The sequence below is a fragment of the Clarias gariepinus genome, chromosome 8 (assembly GCF_024256425.1).
Source record: "Clarias gariepinus isolate MV-2021 ecotype Netherlands chromosome 8, CGAR_prim_01v2, whole genome shotgun sequence".
Lineage (NCBI taxonomy): Eukaryota > Metazoa > Chordata > Actinopteri > Siluriformes > Clariidae > Clarias > Clarias gariepinus.
In genome coordinates, this window is record NC_071107.1 from 17,636,979 (window position 1) to 17,661,311 (window position 24,333).

General features: G+C 37.5%; 2 protein-coding genes across 4 annotated transcripts in view; one reads left to right on the plus strand and one right to left on the minus strand.

The window, feature by feature from the left end:
• Positions 1–959: 959 nt before the first annotated feature.
• ppifa (peptidylprolyl isomerase Fa) lies at positions 960–6,477 on the plus strand. 3 transcript variants are annotated; one of them, XM_053502845.1, is made up of 6 exons: positions 960–1,174; positions 1,266–1,296; positions 4,312–4,400; positions 4,686–4,806; positions 5,767–5,842; positions 6,009–6,477. In XM_053502845.1, exons 1-6 carry the CDS (start codon positions 1,034–1,036, stop codon positions 6,142–6,144), a joined length of 594 nt encoding a protein of 197 aa, XP_053358820.1. In that variant the 5' UTR covers positions 960–1,033; the 3' UTR covers positions 6,145–6,477. The 3 variants fall into 3 exon arrangements, with proteins under 3 accessions (XP_053358820.1, XP_053358821.1, XP_053358822.1); XM_053502846.1 differs by having other exon boundaries at positions 4,710–4,806; XM_053502847.1 differs by lacking the exons at positions 960–1,174; positions 1,266–1,296 and adding an exon at positions 1,870–3,027.
• Positions 6,478–7,669: 1,192 nt separating this feature from the next.
• Positions 7,670–24,333, minus strand: part of zcchc24 (zinc finger, CCHC domain containing 24) — a 32,248-nt gene continuing 15,584 nt past the window's right edge. The window contains exons 3-4 of the mRNA XM_053501928.1: positions 14,117–14,281; positions 7,670–11,735 (exon numbers count right to left, since the gene is read on the minus strand). Coding sequence (XP_053357903.1) covers positions 11,622–11,735; positions 14,117–14,281 — 279 coding nt within the window. The 3' untranslated portion in view covers positions 7,670–11,621. The remainder of the gene's footprint in view (positions 11,736–14,116; positions 14,282–24,333) is intronic.

Here is a 24,333-nt window from a genome sequence, read left to right on the forward strand (position 1 = left end):
TGTACCCTGCGATGAATTGGCACCCTATCCAGGGTGTACCCCGCCTTGTGCCCTAAGTCTCCTGGGATAAGCTTCAGGTCCCTACGACCCTGAATACAGGATGAAGCGGTATAAAAGTAAGTGAGTTTGAAAAGTGTCAGGAAATATGTATAAATTTATTAATTTAAATTATAAAAATATAAATTTGCAAACAGTGGGTGAGGGTGGCAAGAAAAAAACTCCCTGTGATGACAATCGAAAGAAACCGTGAGAAAAGCCTGATTCAACAGGGTGATAACGGATAGCAGGGATTGATCTGTAGTCATACTGAGTGTTAGGTTGCTGGAAGTTTAGTATAACAGAAAAAGTGTTAAAGTTAACATGGAGTTTTCTTTCGTTGAAGACTCTGGTATAAAAATGTTTGTGTGTGAATTTCAGTCCTGAGTGATTGCAGTCACAAGTTATCAAAGAACATCTGCCCACATCATCTTCAATTGGAACTGTCTCCAAACACCTCCCGAGGTAGGTATGAAGGTAGGTACAACTTTAATGTCATTGCATAGTTAGTACAAGTACTCAACAACAAAATACAATAACAAAAATACAATTGTCATCTAATAGAGGTGCAATTAACAAAATTAGTGTATATACATTACATCAGTGCAAATATAGGCATTGGGGTGATTATAAGGTTTTAATTGGAGGCTAAATATGAAATGGTAACATTATATATATATATATATATATATATATATATATATATATATATATATATATATATATATGTGTGTGTGTGTGTGTGTGTGTGTGATTGGTCCGGAGTGCACATACTTTTGACCATACAGTATAATGTACAGTATGTTGATTAGTCTAGGCTCAGACTTGAGCGGCACTCGGAGATGTAGTACAACAAATGACCACACGAGGGCACGAATGAGTTCAGCGCCAGTCTAAAACGCGCTTACTCTGTGCGTCCCGTACGCAGACGGGTTTCACCTCTAACTCTGTCCTGTTGGTGTTTACTGGGCGGTGTTCAGTATTTATAACCTGCACCATGCTGCAAATGAAAAATCGTTTAAAATATTGTCCGCTCGCCATCGCCGCCGGCCGCGTGCTGTCAGGGGCGGGGAGAAACCCGCGGGTCTTCCTGGATGTCGCGGCTGACGGCGAGTTTCTTGGCAGGATTATAATCGAAGTAAGACGCTATACTGTGTTTATTCATTAACTTAAACGCGTGCTGTGTGTATCCTGCTTTAGAAATGATTTTTTTTCTTTCTTTTGTTCAGCTCAATGCAGAGGTGGTTCCCAAAACAGCAGGTGAGACTCTATGGTCGGTCTGTTTGTTTGTTTGTTTGAACCTATAGCACTGCGTTGTTGAATCCTCGATTTTGATTGGTCAGAATGTAATACCGTATAACAGCAGCTCTGTTCTGGAAAATTCCAGTTTCACATTAATGTGCTAGTTCTATGTAGTATTATAGTTTCTATAGTAACAATGGGGGGAAAACTAATACACATAAACTAATTATAAACAGATTAAAATCATGTTCTTATTTAATGAAGAAATATCATATTATACAGATCCCAGAAGTCAATATCTACAATCGTGGCCAAAAGTTTGGAGAATGACACAAATATTAGTTTTCACAAAGTTTGCTGCTGAACTGCTTTTAGTTTGTTTCAGTTGTTTCTGTGATGTACTAAAATATAATTACAAGCACTTCATATGTTTCAAAGGCTTTTATCGACAATTACATTTCGACATTTATGCAAAGAGCCAGTATTTGCAGTATTGGCCCTTCTATTTCAGGACCTCTGCAATTCGACTGGGCATGCTCTCAATCAACTTCTGGGCCAAATCCTGACTGATAGCAACCCCTTCTTTCACAATCACTTCTTGGAGTTTGTCAGAATTAGTGGGTTTTTGTTTGTCCACCCGCCTCTTGAGGATTGACCACAAGTTCTCAATGGGATTAAGATCTGGGGAGTTTCCAGGCCGTGGACCCAAAATTTCAACGTTTTGGTCCCCGAGCCACTTAGTTATTACTTTTGCCTTATGGCACGGTGCTCCATCGTGCTAGAAAATGCATTGTTCTTCACCAAACTGTTGTTGGATTGTTGGAAGAAGTTGCTGTTGGAGGGTGTTTTGGTGCCATTCTTTATTCATGGCTGTGTTTTTGGGCAAAATTGTGAGTGAGCCCACTCCCTTGGATGAGAAGCAACCCCACACATGAATGGTCTCAGGATGCTTTACTGTTGGCATTACACAGGACTGATGGTAGCGCTCACCTTTTCTTCTCCGGACAAGCCTTTTTCCAGATGCCCCAAACAATTGGAAAGAAGTGGCTTCTTTGCTGCCCTTCTTGACACCAGGCCATCTTTCAAAAGTCTTCGCCTCACTGTTCATGCAGATGCGCTCACACCTGTCTGCTGCCATTCCTGAGCAAAGCCATGGTTAACAATAGAAGAACAATCATTTCAAGCATCACCCTCCTTTTAACATGTCAAGTCTGCCAACTCTTCATAACATTCTGGAGTATATGCAAATTGCTATTATAAAAACTTAAGCAGCAACTTTTCCAATTTCGAATATTTATGTAATTCTCAAAACTTTTGGCCACAACTGTACATGCATTTTCCTTCTCTGAGTGGTATCACAAATTTAAAAGATTATTTTTGTAACACACCAACAGATGGCAGCACTGTGAGGCAGAGGTACAGTAAGGTGGCTTTACCTTCGTAAGTCAGTGTGCCAAAAGACATCGTCCTGTGTACATCGGGAGCTGTGCAACTAGAGCCAATGAGACCACATGCGTTACCACATCTGCTTTTTATGTCATGGACAACAAGTTAGAACAAATAGCGATTGTGAATTTTTGCATGAAACTGGGCAAATCTGCCACAGATACATGATTCGGCAAGTTTACAGCCATGCTGCAATGAATTGTTCAAGGTGTTGTGAGTGGCACGTGCACTTCAGTGGAAGAACATTACTGGAAGACGACGAAAGATCACGAAGACCTTCAACAAGCTCAATCCCTGAAAAATGTCAGAACCATTCAGCAACTCTCTTTTAAACATAATATAGCTAATCGTAAACTTTGATACTACTCCGAATGAAATTTTATATAATTATTTTTTAGCTTAAATACATCCGGACCCAACACCACTCAGCTGTTTTCTTTGGGTCTAAAGTCAGTAGTCTACCAGACTCAGCCCAGAACAATCACTGCACTAAACATCTGCATGTAACATCACCAGCTCACAAGTATTGCAAAGTCAGAGACAGTCCATTTAAACTTTTGCTGTAATTTATAATCAAATAGTATACAAAAAAATGCTTGTTTATGGATTCCGGCCTTTAGTTCGCCTTGTCTATTTAAAGAGTGTCAGCGGTCAGCTCTTTGTAACACTTGACAAGCTTTCCATTACAAGAATGTCTATTATTTTTAAATTTTAAAAATAGATAATGGAACCACATAAAAAATGAGAAATTCTAAGGTAATATTAGATACTAATTCGTTTATGCAATTCCACAACATTGAATCTAACTTAACCAGTTGAACAGCATGACATGTAGCCATGTGTTAAGTTCAAAATTGTAATTATGGTTTGCAAATTTGTGTGTTGTAAGAGAAATTAAACACTTTAGGTTATGTTTTTATTGACGAAGATTCAAGTCTTACGTTGTAACTGTAACTGTGCTTCATGTTGAGCTACAGCACCTTGCAAAAGTCTTGAGCCGTCCCTCTGTGATTTCTTCATATTTTCCTATAAAAGAGCCAGATTTTCTTGTATTTTTAATGTTTTCTTGAGGAATACTTCTTCTTCCTCCTCCTTTTCTCTTTCCTCCTGAAGGACTTTTTTGGCTCTCGTTTTCAGTCTAGTTTATGTACTTGACCAGTTTCGTTGGAATGTTTGTTTGTTAAGCCACAAAGAGACCTATGAATCATTTAAAAAAAAAAACAAAAAAAAAAAAACATTTACATTAAGGCATGAAACAGTGAGAAGGTGCAGATGATTAGGAGGGTGATTAGTATAGTGGATATGTAGAATGCTGAGCAGTTGGAACAGACGAAAGGGGAAATGAGGTTGCTGTTGAGGTTGTTACATAAATTTTAAATAAATCAAACCAATTTTTTAAATATAATTTTTAGGCTCTTTGCAGCATGCCGCATTAAAAATTTCCTCCCAATTCTTTGACTTAAGACTTTTAATTTATTATTTTCCAACATGTCCCATGTTTTTTTTAAAGCTCCTTGCTTAAAAAGTTAAGCATTGTCATCATATTTGCCATTATTGATAATGATATGGATTTGTTTTATTTTTCAGAGAACTTCAGAGCACTGTGTACAGGAGAGCATGGGTTTGGATACAAGGGTTCCATTTTCCACAGAATCATTCCTGAGTTCATGTGTCAGGTATTTGGTCATTAGCAGTTCTGACACACATTTCATTTTATTTTACACACCTGTCATTACTTCTACAAGGAAGTTTCACAGTATGAAGAAATCACAGAATGTATTTTAATTTTAATGGGCTCTGTTAAAAAAAAAAAAAAGAAGAAAAAAGTCCCTGTGACGATAAAACTTTGAGATTTCCTCTATTTACACTTCAGGCAGCCTAGCAGATGTTAACTGTATAATGTAGTGTTCAACTGCGTGTACTGTGCAGATGTTACATGTGTGCTTGAGCCTGTTCCACAGCTCGAGTGCGTTTATTTTTTACAGGGTGGAGATTTCACAAATCACAATGGCACTGGCGGAAAATCAATTTACGGGAAGAAATTCAACGATGAGAATTTCCAGTTAAAACACACTGAACCAGGTGATGTAACAATGTTATATAAATAAAAACTTTTTTTTTTCCATTTAGTTTTGAGTGATGTAAGATGTTACTCTAGCCTTTTGCTATTTACAGGTTCTCACGTATCATGGATTATAAGGAAACAAACATGGTTCAATAATATATTTTGTAGACGTACATAGAACATGTAGAGTGTATTAGAGAACATTATGATCCAGTCTAGTGTGAGCTGAAGAGCCATTGAGACAGGACAAAGACATTGTTTTAATTGGAAAATGCCCGGTTAGGTAAGTGTTATTAAGAGGAAACAGCTTTCACACATGTTAGGAAGGTGGGGCAGGTGTCAAGACATGACTTGTTCTAATGGCTGAGTGGTCTTATCTTTTTTCTCTTGTTTTTTAAGGGGTAAAATCAGGACATATATTACTATATTTGTATACATCTATACAATACAGCACATTTTAGTTTTATTGGGTATTAATAGTTGGGTAAAAATATTAGGGATTTTCATTAGAGAGTTTCACTTCTACACAGTTCCACTAGATGGTGACATAAGACTTAGTGGTAAAAAGCTCAGATTTTGTAATTCCCTGGCGAATGACCTACTTTTACAGAAAATCAACATCGATGTCTCATAGTGCACTTTTAGTGCCAGGGGGATCCTAAACCAACAGACCCTCCTGATAGATTAATATGGCCAAATTGTGTCAGTTTGTGCAATACTGGCCTGGATGTAATTATAGTAGTGAAGCATAACTTACCCAATCCAGATGTGCCCTCTGCACTGGTATTTTCTGGCTTCCTAGCCACCCCCCCTCCCCCACCAGATTTTATATTTGCGGAACATTTTGTTATAATGTGGCCACTAAATCATTTTTGGTTGTAAATCATTTACTAAACTGTACAATGTGATACATGTCAGCAGTGCATTAAGGGATTGAGACTGAAGTGTGTAATGTTTGCTTGTCTCGGCCTTCACAGGTGTGCTGTCAATGGCGAACTCTGGTCCGAACACCAACGGATCTCAGTTTTTCATCTGCACTGCCAAAACAGAATGGTACGCAGACACGGCCTGCATTCACATAAGATCAAATTCTGTTACTGACATGGTGTACGAGCTGCGTTATCGCGCTGTTTAAGGTTTGTTTTTGTAGTGCTTTATTAACTCTGAAGTCTGACACATCATAGTATATGCTTTATGCTCCCTCTCATTGTTTCCTCAGGCTTGATGGCAAGCATGTTGTGTTTGGTCAAGTGAAAGAGGGCATGGAGACTGTCAGGGTAATGGAGTCGTATGGTTTGCATGATGGAGGAACACTTAAGAAGATTGTCATCACAGACTGTGGGGAACTTAAATAAAATACGGCTTTACACTGCACAGAGCCGACAAATGACTCTTCTCATGAACAGTAAATGATTAATCCCAAGCCAAAAGGTAAATAATTTGATTTTATAGCCAATACTGCATTTGGATGTAATTCTTTCTGATTATAAAGATCTAATGTTTTATGACGTTTTGATTTAAATAAATATGACCCGCTTTTATGTGTGGGGAAATTAGTTTCAGTGCCTTATGCTTGCTAAGTAAGCTCTTCTGCACAACATATTAAATCTTAACAATTTAAATTAAACATTAAAGTTTAAAAAAGGGCATGCAGTTTGTATAACTTTACAGAATAAACTAAACTGTATATAAAACCTATTGTGTGTCTTGTTGTATGGTATTCATTTTTAATGGCTGAAGTGCTGTTTCCAGATGAAGATTACAGCTTTTTTCCCCTGGATCCCTAAGCGCAGACCTACAGAATATACACATGTGGGGTTTAGTTATAGCGTGCATTTCCACAATTCTGCACCGTTGCATTATAAACCTTTTAAACAGACAGTTTAGTTGTGCTTTTTTTGACAATAATGTTAATCTTTTCTTTAAGCCAAGCCTTCCAGTTCCCTGGAACAGGAAGTGACATCATATAGCTGGGTCTATAAAACTTTTTAACATTAAGCTTATTTAGGTTTCTTTTGTATGACGTGAAAGCAAAGCTTCTGTTCCAGTATTCGCCAGACCGTCCATACCTTTCATAGCCTATGTTCTGTGAGTTGAGGTGGAGATGAAGGTGTAGCTTATCACTGTAATGCCTTATGAAAGTAAATTATGAATCTTTTTGGAAAAACAGTCAGCTCTCTTAAATGAAACCATATGTAAGCTGAGATCACAAGGTTTGTTTGAGTTCTCAGATTACAGTGTTACCATGGTGACGCTCACATTCTCATTCTGTTTAAGTCTACATTGTTGTAAAACAAACTTGATATAATTTGGACCTCCACCCTCTTGTGAATTTTTTAGTGATTTGGAATATGTAGTCCAATTACAGAAACTTGGCTTTGAGAGGAACATCTGTCCCACTGCCAAGATCCAACTTTCTCATGTAGTACTCACATGTTTACAATCATCACAAGCCATTATGTGAACAGTAAAAAAAAAAAAAAAAAGACATCTGTCTTTTTTTACTGTGGGCTGTGTGGCAAAGAATATAATTTTTTTTTAGTGAAGTGTTCTAAAAGTATGAAGTGCCAGAAATTCTCTGCCATTCTGTTTTCTTTTTTCTTTTTTTTTAAACAATATATGAACCTGATATCAGAATAGCAATTACTCCTAAGGCAGGATTTAAATGTGGGTTTTTGTTACACAATCATCACCCCTAAGGACCGTATTCTTAATCATTAAACTAAGCATACTGGCTCTCGAGTACGAGATTTGTGATTTTTCAACTCTTACTTAGAGCCAGAAAAAATATACAGCTATCTTTATATAGTTATAGGTGCATCTAGCAAGAAATGTATTATGCTGTATCAAGAAAACAACAAAGGAGAGAAACAAAATAAATTTAGATTCAAAGTTTTAATTCGACAAACCCTAAAAGCAAAGTATTCGATTTTTCTAACTAACAAATAAGGCACATATCGGAATGCCATTTCATGGACATTATGCAACAGTTGAACAGTTGTTTAAAATTCTCCTTTTTCATGCTGTTGCTGTGTCCAATCCAATATGATTTCAAAAGTGTTACAGACATTATAAACATAAACATGAGTTTCTAACTTGTCGCATGAGATTCATCAGTACATTCAGTAAATATGCATTAATCGATATACCCTACATGTGAATAAAGGCATTTCTTTATAACAATCAGTTATTTGCAAGGTGAACTCTATTAAAGCACATCTTCAAGAAATTATATGAACTAATATTAAATAATAAATTGCACAAAAGTATACTTATTAAATCTGTTAAAGTACATGCACATGCAAACTCAACTACAGTTCTTTGTCTCACACGATTAAGCAAACCCTAATTTCAAAAAGACAAGGAAAATAATTCAGATTCATTCTTTGACGTGGCATTAATTGGTGACATTAAAACACTCACAGTTTGATACAGTTTGACTTACAGTGGTGTGAGTCAGTCTTTTACATGAAGTGTTAGTTATTACAATGTTATTGCTTTCCTATAATTGCTATTCGAAAACATCTGTGCAGACACACGGTGATTTTATATCCATATTAAAGCACTTACGTTTGTAATACATAAACTCATGTTATATACTAAGAATATCTAAAACAGCAAAACACAAAATGGCTTGAAAGGGCAACATAATTTTGTACCAACCTTTGAATAATATTATGTCATTATCAATATTTCCTTCATAGTGTATTTCTGTTACTTTTTATACAAAAAAGGTAAAGAAAATGCAGAAAGACCTTCCATAAATATTTTTGTAGGATAAAACCTAAGATTACTGTAAAACAATGTAAAAACTCCCAGCTCGTTAATATCTCAAAAATCTGCCCTTTTTCGCATAAACATTTTTAATATTGCATCATAACATTTAAAAGAGCTAACTTAAAAATTATGGCCATCGAATATATACAGAAAAGTGTACATAAAATTGTATCTTTTAAAAGGGAAAAAAAAATCTCATCTGGTTTCAAATTGCTAAATTTTCCACATCTATACTGGTTTCCAAAATACACATATTGTTCATAAAAAATAAGTTTATGTTGAAAGTAAGCTATAAAAGTCAAGTATATGTATTTCAAGACAAACACACTTGTACTGCAAATGCATGTACATCATTACCTGCAATCGCTCCAGGCCTTTCTGGCTGTAAGAGCAAAACGAGCACATCACAGGGCTTTTAAAAAAAAAACGAATGAATTATAATCTCAGCCATGGTAATCTGTTCTTTTTATGACTTTGATAAATCTGGTAAGATTTTCCTCCTAATTAGTATAATCTTCTAGCTTAAAATGGTGCATACCATTTAGAGTAAATAGCAACTAAGTGGAGAGATTAGGAAATTTACTTCTGAGAAAATTTCTATTTAAGAATAGTAAAGTAGACAGTTTTGTGTTGGGCATTTAGGAATCAGCAGCAAGCAATTAAACTGAAGTCTTAGCTTTTTATGGAGAAAAACAGGCTCTGGCTGATCCACTACCATGATGATCAAAACATAGCACAAACTCGTTGCAAGCTAAATGACTCTGGAAGTAAAAGTTGCCATGTACCAATGTGGGCACAGAGGAGCTATTAGCAACACAATTCCACAGTAAAACTAGACTTATTAAGCAATGAAGAAGCTCTAGCCAAAGACCTTTGGCACTAAGGAACCGATTTTGCACAGAGTTGTTGATTTAAATTTTTTGAGCCAGTAATCTTCCTATCTTTCTGCTGATTCATCCGCAGCAGACTTTACTGATGATTTATCACCAGGCAATCAAATCTAAGGTACAACAAACAGTATTAAATGGAGGGAAAAATAAAGGATGGTTTTAGGTTTTCAGTGCTAATGGGTCCGTTACTTTACCGCCCCATCAAATTCACATCTTAGACCAGCATGAGACATGACATTTACCTCCAGGAATCTCAACATTTCACATCACCTCTTAAAGCATTTTACACTTATCTCTTCAGGCACAGTATACTTCTAAATAGTATCAAACAATTTGTCTCTACAAAACAATTATAGACAACAGAATATATATGAGGTTAGGACTTTTAAAGTTTAGTAAACAATTATACACATTCTAAAGAATCGAGAAATGTGTCTCATTTTATATGTACATCTAGAGTTTTGACAAGACAATATTCTGCCTATAATAACTTCAATCAGAAATTGCTTACAAATGTGTCTACAAATGACCTTTGTTATACAAAATAAAGCTACATTTAAAATATGAACTGGTTTTGATCACACTCAGATGTGACCATTTAGTATGTAAAGTAACTGCTTATAAAACAGAGGTAAACTACAGTATAGACTTTCCATCTTGTAAGTAATATTTATGTCCTTCTCCCAAAACTATAAATTCTTTACATTATACTACATTCCTTAAATAACTCCCTAGCTGATCCTTGGTTCAATCAACTGTAACCAAAACCATGTCTTGTCAGTTTGAGTGCTTTCAAGGCTTTTCAATATAACATACATTGTCCTTTTCTTACTTTTCAGCCATATAACCTCCATTTCATCAAGACTGGCAATTATTTCCCAAAAATCACAGCTCTGATGAAACGAAATCCATCATTTGTCAATTCTATCGGTAATTTGGAAAGCTTTTATACAGCCATGAGTATACAAAATTTTTTAAAGACATGAAATGTGTAACTGTTTTTTTTATATCACTACCCTATTATATACCCCAAGTCTTTACCCCATTATAGTACTTGACAGATATTAGATAAGTATGTATACATCAGAGCTGGTCTGGTTGATTTAAGCACATAAACTAAGTTCTTTTACAGCCACTAATAAATGTTACTAATATAAAATAAACGTCTGGCACTTCGGCTATTGAAGACAAAACCAATGAAGAATTGCATAGATACATCAAAGTCAGAGTCCTGCCTTTAGCAGGCCTTAAACATTATGACATCTTAAATGCAACGGTACCCACATTCAAAAAGATATATGGAGATTGTAATACTGATTCTATCCTGAACAAAATGAACATCCTGTAGCGTTCAGACCTATAATATTGTGAATCTACATCTGCTACTGCTCAGCAAAATAACTAAGACTTGTATACGTTGCATTTCAATGTTGTCCAAAATAATAAGAAAGAGTTAACGTTGGTACTTCTTGACTGCTGAATGCTGTAGTGTTTGGTAAAGTAATCTTGCATGTTATCTGTACTGTATATACGTCAAAAGAAGGAACTTTGCTAAGTTTCCTATAAGATAAATCTATCCTACAGTAGTTTCTAATGGTAAGAGGTGGGGGTTAAATAATATGTGCATACAAATCCCAGTTTAGTTTAATCAATTGCACGACAATATAAAAACATTACAAATAAATATGCAAATAAAAGCCAGGGATGACTAGTACAATATCCCCTGTTAATTCACAGTTAAATTGGTGTGCTGTTGACCCAAAAAAAAAAACATTGCAAGGCATACTCTGCCCTGTGTGACTGAACTAATACAATACCTTTACCACTCAGCACATCCACATAGTTCACTTGACAGGGGAAATGACGGCAGTCTGTAAACACGCAGTCAGAGAGCACAAGGTTGAGGTCAGCCATTGTGCCTGGGTTTGGATATCAATACTGGCAGTGACACCCTTCTAGAATCATATTTTCAATTGTCAATTATACACATATCTCAAATAAATGTGTTTTATGCTTTTGATACACAAGGCCATAATTGCATTAGCGATATTTACAAAACCATTTTGGCACATTTCACTTTTTTCATGAAGCTCCTCATGGGTAGGGCAGATGGGAAGATGGGCAGAGGGAGAGGGACGCAGGAGTGGACATGGACGTGTAGGTCCTTATTGCACACGGCGGCAGTAGTAGCCCAGGACTTTGCACTTCTCACACAGATGCTGCGGGTGCTCCTTGCTCTGGTCAGAGACATCCAGACCATCAGGCTTCTCCAGAGGACGCTGGGAAAAGAAAATACAGCCCGATTCATACTCAGCATTTCTTTTAAATCGGTTCTTCCGACCATAAATCTTTCTCCACCTCAATACCCGGCTAGGGCTGTGGCGCCTTTCAAAGATGGTGATGAGGCCTTGAAGACCAGTATTATGGAAAGTCACGCGAGTTCGGCTTCCTAACCACAATCCGGATCCATCAGACAGGGTGTGTCAAATATCACAGAACTGGTACTGGATATTATGTTCTGATCACTAAAACAATTTCAGTGACATTGGAAACTTTTCAGGATTCCATCCCTCTTGTATGCTTATTGCTCTTGCAAAGTTTCACACCAGCATGACATTTAACAAGGTGAATACTGTTCTTGGAAATTATGTACAAGACCCTGAGAATATGTGTGGGAGCCAGCAGGCTTTGGCTGTTGATCATTAACAATACCTCCACAATCATTTGTTTTCCCATTCATTGCTGCTGCTGAATCTTTTCATGACCCTGTTATTCTTTCCAGTGTGTCTCTGCTGTATTTTATAAATTATGGAAAATCAGGCTAACATGGGTCATTGGGAGGAGGCAATGTAGTATTACACTAGAGTGTTTACTCAAGAATGAAGGGCTTTGTGAATGATAATATTAGGGAATATCGGATACCGCTCTGGATTAAGCATTTGGCTTATGTGCCTAATAACTGGAATAAATTACCTTCAAACAGCAAAAGAACAGAGTCAAGCAGCAAAATTTGAGAGACTGTAGAATTACACCTCTGCTTCTAATCTGCTCATACACAATGTCAGTCGTACTCCCAGAGCAAGGCATTAAATCAGAGGATGATGGAAGCAGCGCTGAAAGCTGTTTTAATGAATTGCTGGAACCATTTCCTTATTGGTCCTTAGTGTGGCAAAGGGCACTATTGAGACACTCTCACTTAGTCATGTAATAGAAACTATTGGGAATGATTAATACTACATTGTGGTACAGCACCACCTCTTCAGCATAAAAAAATAAACAGAGAACATAAGCACACACACATACACACACAAACACTGCGATGTGATTGCTTAAGTTTTAAGAGTTGGCTGCCAATCCAAAGCCTTAGAAACACCGTGTCTAGCTATGGATGTTCTCTCCCAGTTCACCTTGTGTGTTAAACCTTACCTCCTCTGGCACACTGTGCAAATGCTTATCCAGCAATCTATCAAATGTGGTGGATCTGAAGCCCTGGAGAGGATGCCAGTCCGTACCTGGCATCATGTAGACACATATTCACACACTTATTAACATCTGGGCTAATTTAGTCTAGCTAATGCTTCTGGGTTGTGGGGCGAAAAAACATACAGATGAACATGCTGTAGGGAAAACAGATCAGGAAGTATGCATGCATACTATTCTGCATAGTGCGCATAGTCAATAAGCTTTCATATTCCCTCATTAAAAAAAGGCTGAATGCACTGCTGTCTTAACTGCTTCATTAAAGTCATAGTCTTCATTCTCATAGAGCCGCTTTCAAGGGAAACAGGTAAAAGTCTGATGGAGCAATCAGGACTGTAAGGATGGATGTGGATGGGCATCCAGCTCCTTGTTGAATGGCTAACACTTGTGCAACCTTTTTTGAACTTCTCAATCTATTTATACACGTGTCTTTCTCGCCATACTGCGCACAAAGTCTTTGATAAATAACGGCACCAGGTACACCCTCAGATCACCAAAAAAAAAAACTAATCTGCTCTACTTTTGTGCAAATCACAAGTGGGGCCACCATTTTTACTTTTTTAGTCTTCTAACGAAGACTGCACAGTGCGCACCTCAGACTCATAATGTGGTAAATATCTTAAATGCTGATGCTTAAAAGGCACAGAATTTGCCTGCAAGACAAAAGTTAACCACAACAAATTTAATAAAAGGAGCTTCATTTTCCCTTGAGTCTTCTGGTTAGTTTCTCATTATTTTAAAGCCACATTAAAGAACAATGACTTTAGTCAAAGCTTTCTTATTCACCCTTTAATCTAATCCATACTTCCCAGAAATTCTGCGTAAATATACAGCATTAAACGGCAGGGTTTTTGTTTCTTTTTTATATTAAATACAATTAATACACTTTAGACAGACTATACAGGAGTAGTGGTGGTTTTAATCAGACTTCATCTGCTCATTTGAACAGGATTTCCTGGAAACAGAAACCCTGAGGTACATTTTTTTTTTAACTTCTGAGCATGCCTGGGTTCAATCTCAGGTTTCAAGGTAACCAAAATTGCCCCATCCACCACAAAAATTTCACCACACAGTGCAATGTGTGTGTACATTATGAAAGTATGCTTATCATGCAGCATTGTACATGCTCACTGGCATGTATGTGAAATATATGGAAAATGTAGTGAAAGCGGTGTTGCACCTGTTTGTGAGGGTACACGTTGATATGACACTTGATACACTCCTGTCCCATATTGGCCCAGGAGTTTCCACTCATCCACTTCCTCTTGCATTTAGGACACTTGTACTCTCCAAAGCACCTCTTCTTTCCTTGATAAGGTGTCAGTCCTTCACCTTTCGGCCGAGCCTGAAACAGAATCGCAGAATAAAAATTTAGACCTGTATCTTTACTTTTTGATCTGACAAAATTGATCAAAAGTGCTTCATCTCCAGACCTCATTGTGGCAGGTGTAGTTCAAATGTATTTTAATTGAATGTGTAGCAGAGTAAATGTCCTGCTGTTCCATGTCAACATAAGAAATAGATAAAATTTGGACAAATAGTTTTATATCAAAAGTTTCCCTCAAATTTAGGGCCCTAGACAATTAGTTTTAAAAGCTGTTAATGAGATTACACAAGACTTTGATTATAATATAAATATTTGTTTACTGTGCTCCAAAGCGCTATTAAAAAAAAAAAAAAAAGTTGGACATGAATTTATCTGAGTGAGTAATGCTGGCATTGGTATCTGGGCCACAAAAGCAGGATGGAAAACTCATATTTTCCCTTGTGTGTCACAAACAAGAGTTTTATGTCACTGTTATGAGAGAGCATGAAATGCCAACATCCAAAACAAACAAATTTAGAAAATGCCACAAGTCGGTTTATTTCCTTTTAACAGGACAGAAAACAGTATGCATTACATTTATGGAAGAGTAATATTACAGGCATGCAGACTGCCAAGCAAAAACTCCCCTACTGTCACCAGTTCATCACTGGTAAACCAAAGCCATTGTAATGCAAACCAGAAGTGCATGAAGTACAAGCTACAGCAATAACTTCAGCTGCAGAATCCAGCCACTCTTTAAATTTGTGCACTCAAAATGCAGAATCTCAAAGCGTTTTAAATCATTTAAGCACAGATAAGAGTTCGCTCAGTGTGTCAGCATATGTGTATTACTATGGCTCCTTTCCAAATAGTTTGTCCTTACAGGAAAGATAGAGAGAAGGATGAAACAGACAGAAAACAACCTAATCAGTCATTGGCTTCATATATTTTACATCCTGGGCTCTAAGGAGGGCTTTTCAAACAGGTGATAAAAGGAGTCTTCTGAGGACCTGGTCTGTCCATATGAAAGCTATCATATCATATTAGTTCCTGCCTCTGGGTGATGGCTTTCTGCGCCTGAAGCTGATTTCAGACTGTACTAATGATGAGAGGTGGTGGATATGCTGCATTGGTCCCAGATGAGTTATAGTAGGTGAAATCATTAGCATGTGCTCCAGTGTGCAAAGAGCCAGCAACATGCGTCACAACAGGCTCGCTGCATGCAACGGGCCTTCCTCCCAACCTTAAACAATATGACTCAACCACTGTCAACAAACCATCTCCCATGTTAGCAGCAGCTGGAAACCATGACTTTTGTGGCTACATTTCTAAACTTCACAAATGGACTGACGCAAGGCCGATCGAGCATCGCTGTAGGACTGGTGTGGGTGGGGAGCTCTAGGACAGGGGAAAAATAATAAACCCCCCAACATAACTGACCTCAGTCCCACTGATTCATACTTTCCATTGTTGTGATTTATAAAGCATTAGGTGTAACTCCAGCTTAATGGAATGAACAGTCCAAAAACACTGTTGTGTGCTGTTTAAAGCGTATGCTCTGTGTTATGATGTCATGTACGATATGACTCTTTTGCTAGTCATTTGTAGTACATCAGCAGCACATCAACCTTGGCTAACATGCTATACTTTCTGCCTGTTTATGTAGCAAAGAAATATATGATTGATGGCCTTGTGAGTAAGAACCGATGAGCATTACAAGACAATTCACAAGTCCATCTGCTCATGTAAAGGCTTTATTTTTGCAGCAGTCTCTGCTGTATTGTGATTTGTGTTTTAATAGATTTGTTTTTTAATAGATCAAAAAGTTGGCACTAATCTATACATATAATAAAACTGTAAAGTGTGTCTGTACATTGAAGATATTTGCAAAAAAATATTTTGGTGTTGCAACATGAGTAATAGAACACATCAAGATAATTTTTGGAATTTTTGTTTCTCTGTTTGTTTGTGCATGCATCACGTAAAAACTACTGAACGAATTTTAATGGGATTCCACAGATGTGTATTTGGCAGAGCTTGAGGTAACATATAGGCATTGTTTTATTACAATCTTTCCAGGGGGATGCCGATTGCACTTACGAGTGGGCAATTGAGATCTACTTAATAAACACAATCTCATACCTTTATTCCACGCACTTCACCGTAACACGTAAAAATTTTTGTTCCTTCCAAAATTCAACAAATGGCGTTGTACATTTTTTAAAACGCGCTTATGAGTGTGCAGTTAAATTTCACATAAACAAAGTTGTGGGCACAACTATTTAAATCTAAATTTGAAACTGAATTTGTGAAATACCTGACCATCACACACATGTGCATGCTGAACATCAATGTTTCAGATTTAATCTTTGCATTCCTGTAATGATACCCTCTAATCTTCAGGGAAGATTTCACTTTCAGCTACAAGAATGAGAGTGAGATCAGGCACTGACACTGTCTGCGAAGGCCTTGGGTGAAGTCGGCATTCCACTTTATCTTTGTGAGTTTAAGGTCCGTGCTCTTTGAGGATCACTCAACTTTATAAACCTTGCTTTGTCCAAAGAGGCACTGCCATGCTGTAGAACTGTTGGGGATTTCAGTTACAGTGAACACGTACGAAGACATCCTATATGCTGTTATATACTGTGTGCATTAAACTTGGCAACAGTTTGGGGGAAACACACATATGGGTGTGATGATCAGGTGTTGACAAACATCTGGCCATAAAGAGTATTTCATCAATAGTTGAGAATTCAATAAATGGCTGAATAGTATAAGGGTAGCCGGATAGCAAATGAGAAGAGCTTGAATCATAGTCTACATCTGGTTTGTCTAAATGTCTTTTTTACAAGGAATTTAAAAACAGCAGAGAAACAAAAACCCACAAGCTTTAATGGTCTGTAACGCACTGAATTACATTCATCAGTTTATAACTATCTGGATAGCACTGCTCTAAAATCACCTCAAGTGTCTCTATTTGAAGGCAACCTTTTATAATGAATACACCAACAAACAGCTCTGTCTTAATTACAGATTGATGCCAAGGTCTCTGCATTTTGTTTGCATGTTTACACAGTTATCCTCTGTGCACTGCTCTAAAACCAGCGTGACCACTTTACCCTGAATCTCGGCCCTAGCATGCTGGTCAAAGTAGAAGGATGTTTAAAGACAGTTCAGGCTGTTCTTGTGCTAGCATGCTTAAAAAAACAAAAAGAGCACACTGGACCACAAAAGGCTATTTGATGACCACAAGCACAGAGGCACCTAAGCATGGAGATACTGCAAGCACATTGTCTCTCGATGCTATAATCGGCATGCTCTAGCCCTCATGCAGCCTCAAACACTCATGCACTGATGGCTGCTTGGGACATTAGAGGCACGTATCCAGTGACTGTAAGCTGTTTTTGAGGTAAAAAAGGGAATCGAATTTAAGCAGCGTCTCCCCCTTCCCCAGCCCTCCAGCTGTGTCCCCTAAGGAGGATGGAGGAGGCTGGGATTGAGCAACAGAGCCAACCTCCCTGTAACAGGACAAATACCACAGCACGGCAGTCATTGCTCGCAGCTGGAGAGGGCTCTCCAATCAAGCCCTACACGACTGAAGGGAGGAGGAAATCAGAAACAGATGGGTCCCACACTGGTATAACACAAGAAAAAGCTACCCCCCCCCCCTTATAAAACCACTGATCTGCTTTGAATTAGGCATTTAAGTTAGCAAACACGGACCTAAGGAAAGTGCTAAGCTGAAACATTCGCAATGACCGCAGTTGATCGGCATATTATCATTGGAAAAGATCTGCCATATGATTGATAAGTATGTGGCTTCCATGGCTAAGGAACATTTGGAGCACTTAATAACATGACAGGATGAAAAAAAACCAAACAAACTAACTTTCTTTGTGTGAGCCAACAATAATTTGTAAAAACTAATCCCGCCACATGCCAAATCATTGTCTTCATCATTTCCATGTACTGTATGCTGGACTCTCTCTTCCATAGTGAGGCTGATCATTTCTTGACTTTTTTAGTGTTTGTTTAATTTATAACTTCTAGTCCTCTAGTCCTGTGGAATTTTGTGGTTCCAAACACCGACATTATATTTCATGTGCAAACATGTTTTGCACATTGAAACAAACATTGAAATAAATCCAGATAACCTGCAAATTTCAAATGGAAACTATTTCTGAAACCCTAAAAATTAATGGCACATCTTACTCAGAAATGTAATGTTGTTTACAACTACAACATCTTTCTTGCTTCCCTTCTGTGTCACATGTTAATGCCTTCTAGATGACATGATTTATTTGAAGCATGTATTGGAAGCACGACCATGCCATTTAAGTGCATTCTTTGTGGAAATAGTAGAAGACCGCTTTTCTGGCTTCGACTGAGCATTTTGTTTTTGTTAGGAAATACATGCCATCTTTTTCAGACACAGGATGGAGAAAAGCCTGTACAAATCTGTGGACTGCTTTTGGCATTCAGTTGCACAATAGATGTGGTGAATTTGGAAATGACCGAGAGATATAATCTTTAACTAAACACACAACCACTCTTGGAAACTGCAAACAATAGCCTGGAGTTCTTTAGTATGGGCTGAGCATTCACATGAAAATAATTAGGCTTGTAAAATTGAAAATAACTAACATTGGCATACATTTATATCTTTGACACAATTCTACACTGACCGGCAAAAAAAAGAGAAGTCACACACTTCAAGATGTCATTGGCTGCCTCGCCTTTAGCTTTAATTACTGTAATTACGCAGTTTGGTCAATTCATGTGAGAAAATGATTTCTCATGCTCCCAGAACCGCACTCTTATAAATTCAATGCTGGAACATTTAATTTATCACAGAATAAAAAAATTACATACAGTAGATGCAAATTCAGGTCATCATGTGACTTCATTTTATTGCATCATAATGTTGTTGAGACTAGACCTGACCAATTAAAGCAACACAGATCATAACACTGCCTCCAGAGACTTGTTCAGTGGCCACTATGCATGATGGGTACATCTCTTCATGCGCTTCCCTTTTTACCCTGACATGCCCATCGCTCTTGAATAGGGTCAATCTGAACTCAGACCACATGACCTTTTTCCATTGCTGGAGCCCAATCTTTATAATCAATAGAAAATTTAAGTGTTTTTTTCCATCTTAATCTCACTAACGAGTGGTTTTCTTATTTATGGCCACACAGCTGTTTAGTCCCAATCCTGTGATTTCTCATCACATTGTGTAAATTATTTTACGCCAAGCCAGATGTCAATGAGGATTATTAAAATGACATTTTAACATTAATTTAAATGTTAATGTTAATCAAAATTCATATAATTTAAATTAATTGTGGTATTCATTTGTCTTTAGTTGATCTCCTGTTAATATACATGGTCCGAGTACCAGTGTGTGCTCAGTAACACAGCTCCATTAGCATCACAATGCAAAGAGAGGATCAAGCGATGCTCTGTCTGTGCTGGATAGAGAGATTTAGCCAAGGCCAAGTCTTAGTGTGCAGATGGCCTTCCCTGGAGACACACACAGGAGTGACAGTGTCACTCTCATCAGCTGCATGTGTGTGTGTGTGTGTACGCGTGCGTGCGTGAGTGTGTGTGTGTGTCTGTGTGTGTGTGTGTGTGTGTGTGTGTGAGTGTGTGTGCGTGTGTGTGTGCGTGTGCGTGTGTGAGTGCGCGCAAGATTTCCGGCAAGCTCTGCAAAAGGCCTGGGCATTCCAGTCAGGTGCGTGCTGGTGTTATTAATTCCCACAGGGGAGCTTAAATGAAGCCAGTGTTTCCTTAGGTCTTCCCGGGTTCTTTTCTTGCGGGTGCAGCTGTCTCCTTTTCTGCCTGAGACCGAGAGACTGCATCACCGAGACTGACGAAGAGGAACAGGTGTGCTGCTAAATGATAAAGCTGCACGCACACAATGCCTCAGTGTTAGTGAAATCTCCCCTCCTGAAACCGAGCTCTGAGTCTGTCCACAAATTATTAAGCAAAGGCTCTCCTGAGAAACAAGTTGAGTTGGCACTAGCACAGTCTTAGCAGCTGACCTGGGAACAGCACAGCAGCTTTGCTATTCACGGTGTAAGGATAGATGATTCTGGAGTGAGATCCAATGTAGGAGAGGAGAGAAAACGCTAAAAGTATAGTATAATGATTAGCTGGTAAAATCTAACCTGACATTAAGTTCACTAAGCTAAATACTTAAAAACTCTTGGATACTTATCCTTGGATCTGAAACAAAAAACAGGTCTATATTTTCTACCATCTGTAAGTAATAGTAAAATAAATGTGTCTAAAATGTACAAATACACTCATATACTTTTAAGATGCAATGATATCAGGGAGATAAAAAAATACCTTCATTTAAAAACATTTATTTTAAACCTATTACATTTGTTTAGCCTTCATTCATCCCCATACCGCAAACCAATTTAAATGTCTTTAAACCACAATTAAAGTTTTTTCCTTTTTGCTTAAAAGTATTGTGCTTTTTTATCCAACAGTCTAATTTACAATTACTTCAGTGAGGAATATTACATGGAAATGGAAACATCTGCATGTCTGTTCCAGTGCTCCTATATACATTTCCTGGGTATACAATATAGCATGGGGTTAAAGAAGTACAGAATAAAACACTGCATTATACACTCACTCCTTATTTATCTCTCGGGTGTAGTTTAAGGTCAGATAACAATCTGTTCAAGAAATATGCAACAATCCTGAATCTCGGCAGAGGAAATTAGTTTTTTTGTTGCACTGTACAACTTATGAATAATATGCCCAGTTCCTAACATTTTGCATCCTGGGATTTTCTCATTCCAAGAGGTCACTTAATAATTAAACACAGCCCAACTGTTGGGCCCTGCATTCACTTCTAGGTTATTACAAAGCTGCACCATGTTTCCAAGTATTCCAGATAGCGCTGGACAGCTTCCTGGCTACTGGCGCAGGCCCAGCGAGTTTGGCTGCTCCCTCTGCCAGCATATGGAAACTATCAGTGTAAACAATGGAGGACTCGGAGCCTGAGCCCCTGCGCCGGCTCCCACTGCAACACTGGAACAGCAAACCCACCAGATACAACATGCTCAATTACTCCACAAAGAAGAGCAAGTTTGAGTTTGACTTGGCTGAGATGCTGAGGAGATAGAGTTACAGATATGCAAAAGCACCATGATCATTTGTGGCCTCTTTGACTAGCTCAGTCAGCTATCTGATATTTATTTAAACAATTAGCTACAGAATGTTCGATCAGACATCTTATCATTTAATTGAGGTTCACATTGTTTGACTTAAGTAGACGATCTAGCATGTGTTCGTCGGATAAACAGAGCTTAAGCATGATTCTTGCTCCCTTTGGATATTATTTTCTGCTCAATTTCCTATAAATGGCAGTTATAATCCTGAACCATAATTCAATTTTGACCATATTTTCCTTTTCTTAAAAACAATAGTCATAAACTGTAACTTGTAAAGTCCTTATGAATGTACAGCATCCTGTGCAAGTCTGCTTATTTGCTTCACCACATCAGAACTGCTGTCAGTGGGAGTTTGCACTTAGTGCATTCCAGACTAATATAGCATGTACGCAGGCACAGTAACAGGCACAGAAAAAGAGGGCACCCAGGCCAAGTGCTTTCAGGGTTAGCTACTAACACAGATGAATGAGAAGCTCTCTTTATGCTAAATCAAGCCATGGATTATTCACCTGTTTATTTATGCTGACTTATTTATACACTGTGTAAGTCAAGCATCGTTGGCCTCCACTCAATTCTGAGCGATGGCCAAATATTACTTGACTCACAAATACAAACTGTATGAGCTGTAGTAAATGTTGTACTAGCACAAAGACCAGCTATGCATGAGTGCATGTTAGTGTATTAACAGATACACTATCTGACGCATTAATGCAGAGACAGAATGCGCTTATGTTGCTAAATTGGAATATTAACGCTACACAATCAATTAAAACTGCTTCAAGGTTCATTATCCTTTACAAAAGTGGCAGCGCATAAAATATATATTTACATGGCTGTGTTTATTTTTGTTTGTATGCAGACACTGCCAAAAGAAACAGAAATAAAAAAAAAAAAACATTGCCAAGAGGAATAGATATAGTACTTTAAGCACCACAACAGCTCTGTGTTATCCCAATAACGTGCTTTAAACACAATGAAACACAGACCTTAATATGCTTTCAGTAGTCACTTAAAAACATAACACCATATAAATCAGCTCATGGAAACTGGTAGGGTTTTAATTTAGTGGCAGTAAAAAAATATTCAGTTACAGGAACAAATGGAGAAGTAATTATAATACCACTAAATTTTCTCAGTCCCTCACAGGACCAGGTACTGGGGCTTAAACGGTCCAGTGCGAGTGGCTTTAAATTAATTTTATATTTTAAGCATATTATATTATGGTCAACAAGTTTCACTTAAAAAAAAAAACAGATTACAGAATGTAAAAAAATTATATACAAATATATGACTTGTACTGTACTATAGCATTCATTTCCCATAATCAGAGACTGCAGCGAGTGACATGTCATCAGTGTTTATTAGAAGGAACAAGAAGTGTGACCTTGTTGCCTGATCCACAAACCAGCCACATCCACATTTACCGCAAGACTAATATTTCCAGTGACCAGCAAACAGATGGCGAACCACTAATATTTTCCACAAGCTTTACCAAATATGTATTAATCTGTAAACACTTTGCTAAAACACAGTCACTATGAAACACCTATTAGACTTTATGTATTGTAGCACAGCTGGGTAAAATTCTCAAATCTGTTTGTTCAGGAGGTGTTGAATAATTGCATTACTTAACATTAATGCCATCTGCACGGCAGATCACAGGTTTATAGGAATTGTCCTATACATTATCGATCCTATAGTAACAGCGCACTCAATGCAACCTGTAAAGTATAGTGGATGCAGCAATAATCTAGGCATAATTAAAATTTAATTTAATCTCCTGACACCCATGTTACTTTATGTAACATTGCAATTTCTCTTCACTGTTTTTGGTTATTAGCACCTGATAACTATGAAGTTAACTAAAAACAAAAACAAGGAAGTCTGGTAAAAGAACTATATCTAAAGGGCATCGTGTGAGGATTATCAGATGAGGACATTTGGGTCTCAAGTAGTAGAAATTGTGTTTGTTGTTATTTAACAAATAATTATCTTTAATATAATGAAACTTGTATGGTATCACTTTGTAACAGACATAACGCTCAAATGTTTACTTTTCCTCAATGTAAAAGTCTTTAGGACAGATGACATAGTGCTTTTTCATGGTAACATGATGTATTTTAGTATTAATAATTTCAAGAAAGGGGAAAAGGTGTCTCCTGAAGAGATCTTTTACAGCTGCTGTAGGAACCTGTTCTGCAGGCATGCCACAATGTTAATTTGTAAATGTAGGCACACTGCTGTTATAAGAGTAATAAAAATTTTAAGACAAGCTGTTATAGGAAAATGATCAACTGCAGAGTACATTGGGCTGCCCTGCACCATCCAATCATTTAATATTCTCCTGTAACAGCACACCCTATTGCATTTTATGCCTTAGTTTAGCTTCACTTTATTCAGTATGTGTTTATCACGTGTCTCTAGAGTCAGCTGAGCCATTAATCTATGCATCCCTGTATCCAATACACTTGACATTCTTTCTTCAGATATTCATCATATGCAGACAGAAAGACTATAGCTTTAGTGCATTCATGTGACACCAAAACCTCTCTTGGTTTTGTATTCACATTTCAAGTCTTTTAGCCAAGACTGAGTGCTAGAAGCTTCTACACAAAGCTTATGCAAAAAGGCAAATGTTTTCCCATATTCCCTAAAACATTCAATAAAATCCTAAACCATATAAAGTAGTCTTCAGTGCTTTGGATAGACTTATGCATAATGTCTTACCCTCCAATATTTTAGTCACTATTCCTGCTGGATCATATTTGTATATAAATGACCATGCAAAGTGCCTCTTTTTTTCCCCCCAAAACACAGGAGAGAACAGACTGATCTTGGCTGATTATCTGTCTGACATTTCTCAGATATTATACCTCTAAACAGACCTGCTTTTTA